This window comes from Schistocerca piceifrons, chromosome X (assembly GCF_021461385.2).
Source record: "Schistocerca piceifrons isolate TAMUIC-IGC-003096 chromosome X, iqSchPice1.1, whole genome shotgun sequence".
In the NCBI taxonomy this organism is placed as follows: domain Eukaryota; kingdom Metazoa; phylum Arthropoda; class Insecta; order Orthoptera; family Acrididae; genus Schistocerca; species Schistocerca piceifrons.
This window is the reverse complement of record NC_060149.1, coordinates 70,370,266-70,385,069: the sequence shown is the minus strand read 5'-3', so window position 1 is coordinate 70,385,069 and position 14,804 is coordinate 70,370,266. Positions and strand designations below refer to the sequence as shown.

Sequence of the window (14,804 nt, the reverse complement as noted above, 5' to 3'; positions counted from 1 at the left end):
TGTAATATCATTCTAAGACAGGTTGATCCACAAATCTTGAACAGCCACCTCCAAATCATGCACAGAGAGATACTGTCACATCTGGCATTTCAGCTGGTTCCACTCATGTTAAGTCTGGAAAGCAGACAGGTCATGGAAGAGTTGGAAGTCATGAGCAACTTGAGCTGTATGCAGAAAGCATTATCTTGCTGGAAATGTGCCCCTGGGGTCCATGCAGGGAAGATCCCACATGGGGTCAAATAATGCCATCAACATAACAATGACCCAGTAAGGTTCCACATACTAAAATTAGAGGGGACTGGCTATCATATGATATAGCACCCCACACCATTAATTTAACTGTGTGGATGGTGTGGCATGCAACAGAATGGGTGGAACTGTACTGTTCAGCAGGTTGCCTCCATACTTTTATGCAGGTATCACATACCCAAAACAAACAAGGTCTCACGGTACTTATCTGCAAAGTTTCATGTTTACACTTTTCTTCTCTCTAGGTGTGCTGTTTTCAATGTTCCTAAGTGTTTATTAGATGGCAGATTGTTTACATAAATGAAGAACAATAGCAGGCCAAGAACTGAGCCCTAGGGGACTTCATATGTGATTCCTCCCCAATCAAAATCATGTCCCAAGACTACATAAGTTGAATTATTAAGTACAACTTTCTGCTTTCTTTTGGTTGGATGTGACATCATCCATTGGTTGGCTATACCATCAATGTAAATGGCATTCCCAGAAAAACAACACTTCTGAAAGCCAAAATGTGGTTTACTGAGGATATTATTGTTGCTCAGCTGAGAAACTATTGTAGAATTAATTACAGTCTCAAAAGTTTTGAAAAATGTTTTAAGTAGTAAAACAGGTTGTTAGTTATTGACATCTATCCTATCACCTTTCTTAAAGATGGGTTTAACAGCATATTTGTCTCTCAGGAAAAATGCCTTGACTTGCTGATGCATTACATATTTCTTACAAGATTAGGCTTGTTGTATTGGAAGAAATATTTAGCATTCTGTCTGAAACATCATAAAATTCCGATGAGCTTTTATTTTTAAGTGAATATATAATTTCCTAATTTATGAAGAAGAAGTTGGAGACACATTCTCATGATTAAATTTTCTGAGAGTTGCTTTTTCAACATATTGTTGTTCTGTACTTTGCAAAAAAAGGAGGTGTGTTGAGCCGTTTCAATAAAAAGTCTGTTAATAGATTCCCAGACTCTTGTGATCAGATAATGTATATTATGATTGTTGTTTCACTTTACAATAATACTTACAAACTTGCCTCCTATTTCTTTTGATCTGTGTTCTGATTGAACTGTCTAGTGTTTCTGTCTTCCTGTTTGCATATATTAATCAAGATGAATAAATCTTTGTTATTAAACTGAAAGATATAATATTTATTTGTTGGATTTTCTCTTGGCATTTTCAAATATTTCTTAGTATTCAGGTTGTAGATCAGATACTAATTCATTTATTCATTTTTAAGAGACTAATATTTGTTTTTATTGTCCTTAATAAGTTCATACCATATTTAACTGCTATTGTTTTTACTAAAAGACACACCTCACAGAAACAGGAGGCACAGCACATGAGCTACAAGAATGAAAAAAATGGAATTAATTATGCAGTGTCCAACAAATATTAAAACTGATAAGTAATTACATAAGAATTTAAAAGTCTCTAAAATTAATACAATTGTAAGAACACTAAGACAAATATTGCAATTGACTATGACATTTCAAATAAATTCATTATCTAGTGACAATTACTGTCAGAGACAGTAGAAGGCCAAAGATGAACAGTTCTAATCTTTTACACCACTTCAGTAGAGGGGACAGATTTAGAAGTAAAGATCAGTTAAGAGAAAAAGTGGAAAGAATTATGCACTTAATAAATAGAAAATAAGGATAAATGAGTGGCAGTGGAAAAATAAAAATAGAAGTAAGTAAAAGAATAAAAATTATAAAAATAATATACACTGAAGAGCCAAAGAAACTGGTACTCCTGTTTAATATCATGTAGCACTCCCACGAGCAAGCAGAAGTGCCACAACATGAAATGGCATGGATTTGACAAATGTCTGAAGTAGTGCTGGAAGGAATTGACACCATGAATCCTGCAGGGCTGTCCATAAATCTGTAAGAGTACAAGGGCCTGGAGATCTCTTCTGAACATTTTGCAAGGCATCCCAGATATGCTCAATAATGTTCATGTCTGGAGAATTTGGTGGCCAGCAGAAGTGTTTAAATTCAGAAGAGTGTTCCTGGAGACACTCTGTAGCAATTTTGGATGTGTGGGGTGTCCCATTGTCCTACTGGAATTGCCCAAGTCTGTTGGAATTCGCAATGGACATGAATGGATGCAGGTGATCAGACAGGATGGTTACATACACGTCACATGTCAGAGTTGTATCTAGACATATCAAGAACCCCTTATCACTCCAACTGGACCTGCCCCACACCATTACAGAGCCTCCACCAGCTTTAACAGTCCCCTGCTGACATGAAGGGTCCATGGATTTATGAGGTTGTCTCCATACCTATACACATCCATCTACTCAATACAATTTAAAATGAGGCTCGTCTGACCAAGCAACATGTTTCCAGTTACCAACAGTCCAAAGTCATTGTTGACAGGCCCAGGCAAGGCATAAATCTTTGTGTTGTGCAGTCATCAAGGTTACACAAATGAGGCTTCAGCTCTGAATGGTCATATTGATGATGTTTCATTGAGTGGTTCACACACTGACACTTGTTGATGTCCCAGCATTGAAATCTGCAGCAATTTGTAGATGCGTTGCACTTCTGTCACGCTGAATGGTTCTCTTCAGTCATGATTGGTCCTGTTCTTGAAGGATCTTTATCCGGCCTAACTGATGTTGGAGATTTGATGTTTTACCAGATGCCTGATATTCACGGTACTCTCATGAAATGGTCGTATGGGAAAATACCCACTTCATTGCTACCTCAGAGATGCTGCATCCCATTGCTCATGTGCTGTTTATAGCACCATGTGCAAACTAACTTATATCCAGATGACCTGCCATTGTAGCAGGAGCAACTGATCTAACAATGCTGCCAGACAATTGTTGTGTTATATAGGTGCTGACAACTGCAGCATTGTATTCTGTCTGTTTACATATATCTGTATTTGAATATGCATGCCTGTACCAGTTTCTTTGATGCTTCAGTGTACAGTCATGAGAAGGTATAAAAATAAAATAAAAATAAATTAGTAAATGACGAAGTAAGTAATTTAGAAAAATTATTCATTTCTAACATGTGAGCTTTTGTCACAGGATCATTATTACTTTATTTTTCTATTATTTTATTTATCTATACATTTATTTTTCCTCTCACTATCTGTTCTCCTGGCTTTCTGTTTCTTAACTGCATTATTCTTCCCTCTTGGCATTACTTTTTGTGTTTTAATCTGTCTTATTTCTCAATCCATCTCTTCCAGCATGTCTGAACTGAATCTGGCATAGCACCTACATATGTTTAATTATTGACCTCCTGCTTTCTCTGATACTTTCTCCTTCATATTTACCACATTTGATCTGAGTATTCTGTGTGCTCCCACAGCCATATCCCACAAAAATTCCTTTTTTAATCTTCACTAATACACCTTTCCTCCCTGAAGAAAGGAGTAGTAATTGTGTCACCTGATAATGAGTATTTACCAGGTTTTATGTGTCCCACTAATTTTAATGACTTTCTCAGTTGAATTTTCACTATAACATTATTTTTTGCCTTATAGATGATTTAGTTATGGTTTACTTAACATTAAACTTCTCTAACTTCTCTATTTTCTTTGTTTCAGGAATAGAATTATGTGGCGTCAAGCATCGATCAGCCAACAACTTTAGATCGTGTCTCTGTTTTGCTTTTGGATTTATCACCATAATATTGTTAGCTTGGCTTTTGAGAAACTGGACTTATTTCATTCTTATTACAGCAGTTTTGAGCTGCATCCCATTATTGTTTGTCAGGTAATGTTAAAAGTTTGTAAAATAGAAATTTATTTCCTAATATTCTGTTAAACACGCAGAACATTGAGAAGTGGTTATAAAAATTGGGAATACGTTGATAAATGGAAAACAAAGAAGAATGCAAAACACCATCAGATTACGTTCATTACTTAAGAATGAACCTAAAAATTGCGGTTATGCTGGACCAGTTCTCGAACCCAGATTTTCCGCTTGTCGCAGGGGGTTGCCTTAACCACTGTGGCTATCTAAGAATATGCCAGTATGTCAATTTGTCCTGGTGTCTATTCTCCTTTTTGCTCACGCTATGTTACCGTGATTACCATGTGGGGTAAGATAATGTGTCCTTTCATCATTGCCTTGCTGTAGCATGAAATACTGCAGTGTTGTGTCTGAGACACTGTGTTGATGATCAACAGCAGCATTCAGTTAATAATGGACTTATCAATTGGGATTATGGTTTTGCATCAGCTGTAGAATATTTCAAAACAAGTGTAAATATTTGCCAGAGCAGGACTCAAACCCAGACTTCCTGCTTGTCATGAGCTGTTGCCTTAACCATTTCAGCTCTCTGAACATGCTTCCAGCAGCAGCCCGATCTCCATTTGTCCTACTGTATTCCACAAACCATTCATAAACTTGACTTTTAGAGTTGACAGTGTAAAGTCTAGGTGCTTTATCATAAAGAAAAGTGAGAAAGTATCTTTACCCATGCAAACCATGAATTGAATGAGTCCCATTCATATCAGTATGAATAATCTCTAATGTTTATTTTGTTTTGCTTCTATTGTTTTCAAATGTAAAATTTGCATTTTATTTTCAGTAGAAATGTTACTTCATAAACTTTGATTCTATATTGGTTGGCAATCCACCTCCTAACTGATGTTTACACAACATATTCAGATTGTTAAAATTTACATTTCCAAGTATATGATGATATTTCTGCTTTACTGACATAGTATCCTTACTACCCACACTATTTACATTAATCTTTTTCTTATAAATTCTACTTGTCATTTTGTACAACCTATGTTCTTTCAAAACACTCACAAGTAAATTATTGTCCTTAAAAAAAATCAGATATTGCATGCATAATAATTTTGTTTTTCAGCCACTTTAGCATAACTAATCGATTTGCTCTGATGTAAAATACATTATAAACTGGGAAATAACTAGCTGTGTCTCCTGTTTTTGTATCTTCCAGAACTTTACCATCCATATAACTTACATCCACAGAGTCTTTTAAAGTTACGCACTCAGAAACAGAATTGTCATTATTAGCAATGCGATTTGTGCAACCTCTGTCTAATAACCAATTAATGTGTACATTGTTACCTGGCTCAACATTATGACATGTCATTGTAGGTTGTACCTCCGTTACAAAGCTGCTTATGCTTTTTTTGTTCTCCTGATATCCTCTGTGTCTTGGATGATGTCCACCTCTGGAATGACACTGTTTACTTCAACCACATGACCAGCTGTTTTTATCCCCACTACCCTGCTTACTTGGCTCAGATTGCCAACTACCACATGTCCATGAATCTCTGCTTGTTCCTGCTGGCACATGTTCCTCTTGAAATGTCCTGGTTTGACACATCCATAACATAACTGCTTCTGGTAACTTAAACTGGTTTCCTTTTCATCATGAAATGCATTGGATTTTGTATCCTCACTTCCATTCTTGCCTTTTAAATCAAACACTTTAATTTTGCTTTTAACATACAATTCTGTTTGATTCGTTCCCGGGTTCGATTCCCGGTGGGGTCAGGGATTTTCTGTGCCTCGTGATGACTGGATGTTGTGTGATGTCCTTAAGTTAGTTAGGTTTAAGTAGTTCTAAGGTCTAGGGGACTGATGACCATATATGTTAAGTCCCATAGTGCTCAGAGCCATTTGAACCATTTTGATCTTCTTTTTTTGAAACATTGATCAAGTCCCTGATTTATCTCAAAGATTCTGGCAAGTTCTCAGGTTGTTGTTTAACTTCTCCCTTTCTGCTACTTTTGTGCACTCTAATTTTAATTCATTCACTTTTTTCTCAAAAATAATGAAGAGTATTGCCATATAAGAATTGTCTTTAAATCTCAGTTTGTCAAATTTGTTTCTGCAAGCAGTTTGCAGTGCAGTCAATTCCTCTGAGTATAATTTGTTGAACTTTCTCATTATTTCAAATGCAGTTTCCTTATCTCTCATGAATTCTAGTTGCTCGTTTGAAATTGCTCCACATATGTAGTTCATTGCAGTCAGATTTTCTTCTTCCCATGTATCCTCCTTGTCCATGCTTGTTTTTACTCTTGAAAACGTTTAACATTTCGTCATTTTCACATACTTGATTTGCTGTTTCCCATTTCCATAATCTTCTCTACCAAACACTGGTATCTTGGTGTCAGCTACATCCAGTTTTGCAAAACAAACATTTTGCATTACAGATTTCTTTTTTAGTTCATAACTTATCACTTCATTTTTGAATAAAAAATTCCTTTTTATTAAACAACTGTACTCTGCTACCTATTAATAGTATTTGTTAAATAAAAGTTAAATACAATATACATCTCTCTTTCTAATGTGAACTCATAAATGGCAAGGAACTGACTGATTGTTTTGTGTCTGTGTGTATATCCCTCTTGATATTGTTGATACTAGCAATATAAATGTACCACATTCCAACACATTTAATGGCTTATGATGGTTCTGACCTTGCTGCTAATACTGCTCACGAGCCATTGCACAGTCCACAAACCACCCTCCCCCCTCATCCTCCACCCCCAGAGCATAAGTTATTGCTCCTATTTGTCTGTGCTGCCCTACCAATCCTAGTGGCTTGTTGTGCTACCTTTGCAAAGTGTATATTCATAAATGTACATTTAGTATTCCAGGTGATATCATTAACCTTATACTAAAAGTAAGTATGCTGATCATTTTGTACCTCACATTACATGTCTGGCTGAGGAATAAACAGAATTTAAATAAAAGTTAATCTAAATGACAAAAAATGCACTTAAAACTAAATTATGCTATTTATCCCTATCGTATTCACAATATTACACTCTACATGCAAATAATTATTATGGTTTTATTTAATGTAGCAACCAAAATTGTTACTGGCCTCACTCGTTTGGCACTATGGCCAGAATTAATCATATATATGCTACTTACTCTCATCATTAATTAAGTATAATGTTTGATTCATGCCTCATGCTTCAGTTAAAGGGGGTATCAACCATAGGTTGTGTTGCACACACACACATTATTGTGGATGACTTTCTTGTCTTTTATCTGAGTTATCACTGGTTTCCCTACATGCAATGTTTTTGGAGTGCAGATGAAGTCTTAGTCATGCTGCACTCATCACATTGATGTGGTGAAATTGGTGTGCTTGTATTATTTGTATAATTTATTCCACACGTTTACGGATAGAAGTAATTTTGTTACTCCCAAAATGTGCCATTTTCTGTGGAAAGGTGCCACATTGGCATTTATCCTTGGGAGTTCCCAGTCTCTTAATCATCACTCTTCAGTCCTTTGACTGCTGTACTAGGGAGGACAGACTCTGCTCATGCCAACAGAGTGTTCTTCACCTATTAAAGTTTTCACAGCCCTGTTGGCACTGAAGCGTAAGTGTAATCTCACAGGCCCATGCAGGAATTTTTTAAAAATTAATAGAAAATCTTTAAATACAAATCACTTGCATTTTTGATAATAGCATAAAAGACAGGAGTTGTTGGCAATACTTCTACAGAGTTAGAAATAGAATTATTTTGTTTAACTATCGGCTGTGCATTCTTTAAACAGCTTTGATACTGGGTTCCACTTTTGTGGGTGGATTTACAAGCAAACATATTTAACCAATGTTTTCTAACAAAGCCCACCAAAATTGCTTTAGAAAAGATTTTGTATTTGAAATATTTTGCTAACTAACAGGATTTCCTATTAATGGTTCAAATGTGTTTACATCCTACTAATTTTACAATCTCTGTTTCTTATGAGAACCTTATTTTTGCATATTAATATTCCCTATACTATGAAATTTTGGAAGTAGTCAAAGTTTCTTTTCTGGGCTGCAGAATGAGGTACTAGTATATTTTAAGTGCAGATGGTTCTTCTGGATTTTAAATATTGAATATTTTCTCACGTACCAGTGTAATATTTCTTTATATCATTTTAATCAATCAGATGTGAGTCAAAATTTAAACAACAAGGAGTTTGAATAATAACTGTTGTTTAAGAATTTTTGTGCTATTGCAAATACTATGTAGACACTATATATCAAAATTGGAGAATAGTGTAATGTGTTTATTAGCAGTGATATCAGAAGAAGTAGGGCTGTTCTATCTTCCTCAGTAAATGCTTTTTTATTCCTTATCCTTCACTGCAACTTTTGTCTATCAGCAAAAATATTGATAAATTTTGATCTCTGCAAGTATTGTCGCATTTTGTGGTTCCTTATAATATATGGCTTGCACTTATTGTTGTGCAGTGTTTATTTTATACATTTTAAAGTTTGAAGGCGAGTCTACTGAACGTATATGGCATGACAGTGGTGATGAGAAATTGGTTACAGCTTCATTTTGTATCTACATTTTACAAAATTACAAGTCTTTTATTTACATTACTACTCACTTTTCTAGAGAAATGATACTTAATGGTATGTTAATACTATTTTATCATGGACCATAAAATTTCTCTAGATTAGTTAATCTATGATTTGATTCATTTATTTTTATTCTTCAAAGCCTTTGTTGTCCTAAATGTTTGGGTTTATCTCTTTCTTTTGAAACTGTGTACCTACATACAGTTTTTGCTTAAGAATCTACCCTTTAAACTTTAGCTAAGATACAAATAAAACATTCATAGCTAGGTATCTAGGGCATCCCAGGAGCAATATGCAACATATGCAACATATTTGGAAACTGTTATTGTGATTTAAATATTTGAAGCTGAACATCATCAGTTATTGTTTGTGTCATACATATCTCAAAGATGTTTTATAGTACATACTTATGGACATCAATCTTTATTTTAATTTCATTAATGTCACCATAGTACAATTAGTGTTTGTACACATGGAAACATTCCAGCTGATTATTACAGCTCCACTGAAATATCCAGGGTCATTCGACAGTAACTGTAAGACTTCGTGGGTGTAATGTATACATAAAAATAAAACATTAAATAAAGTTTATTCTGAAATGGCTTTATTTCAGAGTTATGCAACAGATTAGAGATCACAAGTGCACACAAAATTAATTTATCTCAGAAAGCAAGGACACAAACGGAACTGAAATTCAACTCAACTGTTTACTGAATACAGTGGTGTGCTTGACTTCTTACTGCACTCAGAATGTTGCATACTCTGTTCATCTCATTCTTCACAGTGGCACAGCTATTTTCAGTTGGCTGCTGTAGTTGTGCTATATTCTCAATTCCAGCACCATACACAAACTAATTGAGATGACGCAAAGATAGAAGTCCGGATGTTAAGTTCCAGAGATCTGGTGGGTCAAGCAACTGGTCCTGCATGACCTACACACTTATTGGGATAAAGAACTTTGACATACTCTCTTGTCTCCCGACTGAAATGAACAGGTACACCATCAACAAAGCAACATCAGTCAATATGCAGGCAAACACGACATACCAATAGCCTCTGCAGGCTCATGATGTTGAGGTGGATGTTCGGGTCAGTTACACCAAACAACACCTTATTATCAGGAGTTCATTTATTCACCTCTTTACACAAACAAGGCTTACAAAGAACTGGATGGTGGAACTGCACAAAGATAATGTTTAGCTTAGTTCAAAGACGATACTCAGATCGATACTGGTGTTGACCTCGAAGAACGGCAGTATGGGCAGTATGGAGTATGGAGTACTATTGAGAGGCCGGGGGGGGGGGGGGGGGTGACTACGGCGTCAGCAGGGGTGGTCAGCGGGAGCTGGACCACGGTCAGCTCAACAGCGTCGTTGGGGAGCTGTTTGGGTAGATGTCATCAAGGAAGGTCCGGTCACTGAACCTGGAAGTCATTGAAGTGCACCAGGCGTCGTACTGGGTGCGCTGGTCATGCAGTGACAGGTAGGCCGGCGGTTTGTGGGAACAACAGAGCGACGACGACAATGTCTCCGGTGGGCATGGCGATCACACGAAGCATGTCCAGGTTGACATGGGCGAGAGGGGAACACATTTCACCAGGTGGCAGGGAATGGCGGAAGTTGTGTCATTAGCACCGGATGAAGGGAAACACACTATGAACAGTATTATAGATGTGTTGTGGATTATGTCCAGGGGAACAGGCACACACACCTTGAGTGAGGGCACATTCAAGAGGGGGGGGGCATGAGAAACCTCAACAGGACAAGGCAGGAGAAGGGGGAGAGGTCGAAGGGACTGGCGAAGGGCCCAGCAGCGGGGGCGTGATCGTAGGTAAGCTCGACATGGGGAGCATGAGGTCACTCGATGGAGTGCATGAGACTGCAGTAGAGAGCGAGGTCGGAGGAGAGCTCAACGAATGGAGCAGGAAGTCACTCGACCGAGTGTGTAAGTCCGACGTGGAGGGAGTAGTCGGAGCGTTGTGAGCCATGACAGTGAGTGGCGTGGTCGTGGCCTGAAGGGGGATAGAAGCGGGCTCGACATGAGCAAGCTTTAGTCTGTTGGAGAGACTGTAACAGCTGAATCTTTTATCTGGATGTCATAGGTGTTGGCTGAGCGCCATAGAACTAGGTACGGGCCGGTATATGGAGGTTGGAGGGGAGCACGGACAGTGTCATCTCGGAGCATGACGTATTCGTAATTGTCCAGAGATTTCGGGATGTGAACCTTACGGTGGGAGTGGCTGGCAGGCAGAGGTTGATGAAGTGGCATCTGACACGGTCCACGAAGAAAGGTAGGTCAGAATGAGGGAGAGAAGCGGAAGGGTTCACATGTTCACCGGGGAGAACAATGTTCTGGCTGTATAGGAACTCGGCTATTGTGCCCTTGAGGTCTTTCTTATAGATCACACGAATGCCAAATAGCACAAGGGGAAGGGTCTCCATCAGTGGAGAGTCGTGGCATCGAAGAGCTGCCTTCAAATTGCGGTGCAAGCGCTCAACTAGCCCGTTACTTTGCAGGTGATATGATGTGGTATGGATACACTGGATGCCGCAGATATTACAAATCTCGTTGAAAGGGGCTGACTCAAATTGTCTGCCCTGGTCAGTTGTGATGATAGCTGGACCTCCGAAACGCGATAGCCATGACTCGATGAAAGCTCAAGCAACAGTTTCTGCCATAATATTAGGGAGGGGGACAGCCTCGACCCAGCGAGTTGTTCGGCCGATAGACGAGAGGACATAACGAAAGCCTTTAGAGGTGGGGAGAGGACCGACAATGTCAATATGAATATCTTAGAAACGCCCAGGAGGGATCGAAAAGGCTCCGAGGATGGGTGAAGTGTGCTTGTGTACTTTGCAGCATTGGCATGCAACGCAGGAGCGTGCCCATTGCTGGCAGTCCTTGTTGACATTTCTCCACACAAAGTGCTCCGCAACGAGGTGGGCGGATGCACAAATGCCGGGCGGGTTTGTAATGGCCGCAGCCAGGGGCTTGTGGTCCGTTAAAACATAGAAAGGGTGTCCCTCAACGTCAGTCTTGAAATGCTTGATCACTTCATAGACCGCGAGCAACTCCCTGTCAAAAGCAGAATATTTCCATCGTGCGTTGTGAACTTGCGCGAGAAGAACTGCAGAGGCGAAGTCTGGCCATCGATTGTCTAGCTAAGGACAGCGCTGATGGCAGTATTGCTCACGTCTGTGGTGATGAAAAGCTGTGCATTGGGATGAGGATGCGTGATGTTGCAGGCCTCGGCAAGAAGACTTTTGAGGGCGGTGAAAGAGTCAGTTATAGCAGGGGTCCATGGAACAGTCCAAGATCCAAAAGAGTGTGTGCCTGCCAAACCTGAACCTCCGCAGTCCTTCATTCATGAAGCATTGCCAGGTCTGGGTTGCGTTTTTCAGACCGAAGGGCATGAATCGAAACTGAAATAACCAGATTGGGGTGGTGATTGCTGTCTTCTCGATGTCTTCAGGTCCCATGGGGATCTGGTGCTAGGCCCGTTTGCAGTCAATGACAGAGAACGTGGTCACACCTGTGAGGGAACTGGTAAAGTCGGCAATGTTGGGTATGGGGTAAGTGTCCATAATTGTTCGCGCGTTTAGTTGACGGTAGTCTCCGCACATGCGCCAGGACCCGTCTTTCTTGGGTGTCATATGAATGGGCATAGACCAGCTACTGGCAGGGGGTTCAATGACACCGGAGTTTGGAAGTTCAGAAATCTGATTTTTAAGGGCAGAGAGGCGCTCAGGACAAAGTCGACGTGGTTTACTGGAGATCGGGGGGCCTGGTGTGAGGCGAAGCTTGTGAACCGTGCCGTTGGTGATGACGGAAATGTTGCCGGTAGCACTGGGGGCTGTTTGTTTACAATGTGTGGCGGGTGGGGCAGGCGAAGCGTGGTCCTGGTGTTCGGAGACACTCGGCGGATCCGACGGGAGCTGAGGCGGCTAAGTATCCCAGGAGTCAATGTGACAAGATGGCCACCGGCCCGAAGCAGTGGCACCGCGGTCGGGTGAGCTCGGTAGAGCTCGTGAGCCATTAGTGAGTGCATTGTCGGTGGGCACGGCCTGTGGCAGCACGGTTGCGTGCTAAGCGCTAGGTGTGAGTGCACTGTCTGTGTTGTCAGTGGCGGTCGCACGGCAGCGCGCAGGAGCCGAAGTTGTATAGTTTGAGGTGCTGTCCGTGAGGGGAGGGGTAGGAGCTGTCAGTTCGGAACACGTGACGGTTGTCACGTAGGCGCACTCGTGTCCAGCCGAGTGTCAAATGCTGCGGTGTTAGGGGGGTGTGGTCCTGTGGAACTGTCAGTATACGTTATGGTAGACTTGATAGCACAGTTGCGAGGGGTAGCGGGATGTAAGCACACAGAGGCTCGATTGCTGGGACTACAAGTAGATTTGGCGCACTTACTGACCTTGCTTTGCCCTTGCTGCATTGTCTGTAATTCCTTTGCTGCGTCGGAGAGCTGGAGCCGAGTTTCGTAGAGCCGGAGGGAGAGCTCAAAGTTTTCCTTGAATAGGCGAGCGACATTTTCAAGCTCAACAAGGCGCTTGTGCATTGTTTCTTGTAACGTCGACAGAGACGAGTATGTATGGATGAGATGAGCCCCGACCCACGTGTCACAGGGGGTTTTGCTCAACGGAGCACAGGGGAAGTGAGTTTTGGACGGGTGATGAAACACGGTGTTTCGCACTAGGTCCGGTGAAAGTTTGTGGTGTCGCAAGAAGTCAATGCCTAGTATAGGTTCCTCAATATCGCACACTAAAAAAGTCCACTCCAGTTTGCAGTTTGCGCAGAGTGTGATGACATGGGAGATTGAACCCAAGCATTGTAGTTTAGTTGAATTCACGGCTTGCAGTGAAGTATGATGAGGGCGGATGTTCGATGACACTAAGGACGTAGGCAGCAGCGAAACATCAGCGCCTGTGTCTGCTAGGAAAAAGTATCCCGACGAAATGTCTTTAATATAAAGTCGTCAGTAATTTCAGATTGTTCCCGGACAGAATGGAGCACTGGGAGGTGCCTGTCATGTTGTGCGCAGGAGGCAGCACCCGGACCTACCTGCGATTAGCATTTTGGAAGCAGCAGGGTGGGTTGCAGTTCCGTGCCTTCTCACCAAACTGTGTGTGGAAGTAACAGTATGGGTAGTGCGGTTGCATTTCCTGTGGAAAGTTCGTTGTCAGAGGTAGTGGCCGAGGTTCAGTGGTCGCAGCAGGTTCGGTTGCAGGAGGGGGCGTGTCCATGGGCGGAGCCGGTGACGTCCCAGCTGCTTGTTTACTGCTTCCCTGAGCGAGCGGAACAGTCGGTACAGTACGGCCCCATCCGCGTGATGCAGGGAGGCTGCGGAGGTGCGGGCTGTCCAGAAGCACAGTGTGGAAAATGATGTCGAACGTCGGACAGACTGTGTGAATGTTCACTGTTCATAGTCACTCCACACTCCACTCAAAACGGTGTGTGGATAAGGTGAATGTCGTGGCACAAAACACTGAGACGTAGCAGTAGGACAGAAATGGAGGTCAGGCACAGATAACAAGTTATTGTTCCTGTTGCAGGCTGAGGTATCGAAGCAGGAAGGCATGTGTTGATGCTGAACCGAGGCAGGCGCGGGTGTGGTCGGATGCTGAGGAGGTTGATCTGTGAACAAAGCGGTTCCAGCCACATGGCAGGAATCTCCGTGGTACTGCACAGATTGCGGCATGGCAAATTGTTGTCCTGGCGGTGGTAGGTTGTCCAACGAAGCATTTGCAGAAATCGGCATTGGTCCCACACTGCACGGAGATCCATAAGAGGTAACTGCACCGTCGATGAGGGAGGGCACATGTGGTGGGAACAAAGGCATTTGATAGCTGGAGTCATGCACACTCCTAACCTCACTTATTATTGCAGGCTCGAAAACGTCTGTCGATATTGGCGTAATCGTCGAGTGAGAGGCATCGTGTTGTAGTCCTGGCGGGTGTACATTGTCCGCAACACGATGCATGTCGATTACAAAATCCGGCATTAGGCATTGGGCCAAAGCCATTGTTCGAATGTTTTGTTGATGTGATACACGTGAAAATAACTGATGCGTAGGCCGCGGACACAGTAAAACAGCAAAAATAGAAGACGTTACAACTCGGGGTCACCAGTGAGGTGGATTTTTGGGTCAGTTATACCAAACAACACCTTATTATCAGGAGTTCATTTATTCACCTCTTTACACAAGCAAGGCTTACAAAGAACTGGGGCCGCG

The 14,804-nt window shown here is 41.3% G+C and overlaps 1 protein-coding gene across 3 annotated transcripts in view; it reads left to right on the top strand.

Annotated features, from left to right (window-relative positions):
- LOC124721931 (solute carrier family 22 member 7-like) overlaps positions 1-14,804 on the top strand; it is a 209,224-nt gene that overhangs the window by 132,129 nt on the left and 62,291 nt on the right. For all 3 annotated transcript variants that reach the window (XM_047247089.1, XM_047247088.1, XM_047247090.1), the window contains exon 5: positions 3,822-3,990. In XM_047247089.1, the coding sequence (XP_047103045.1) occupies positions 3,822-3,990 (169 nt within the window). The remainder of the gene's footprint in view (positions 1-3,821; positions 3,991-14,804) is intronic.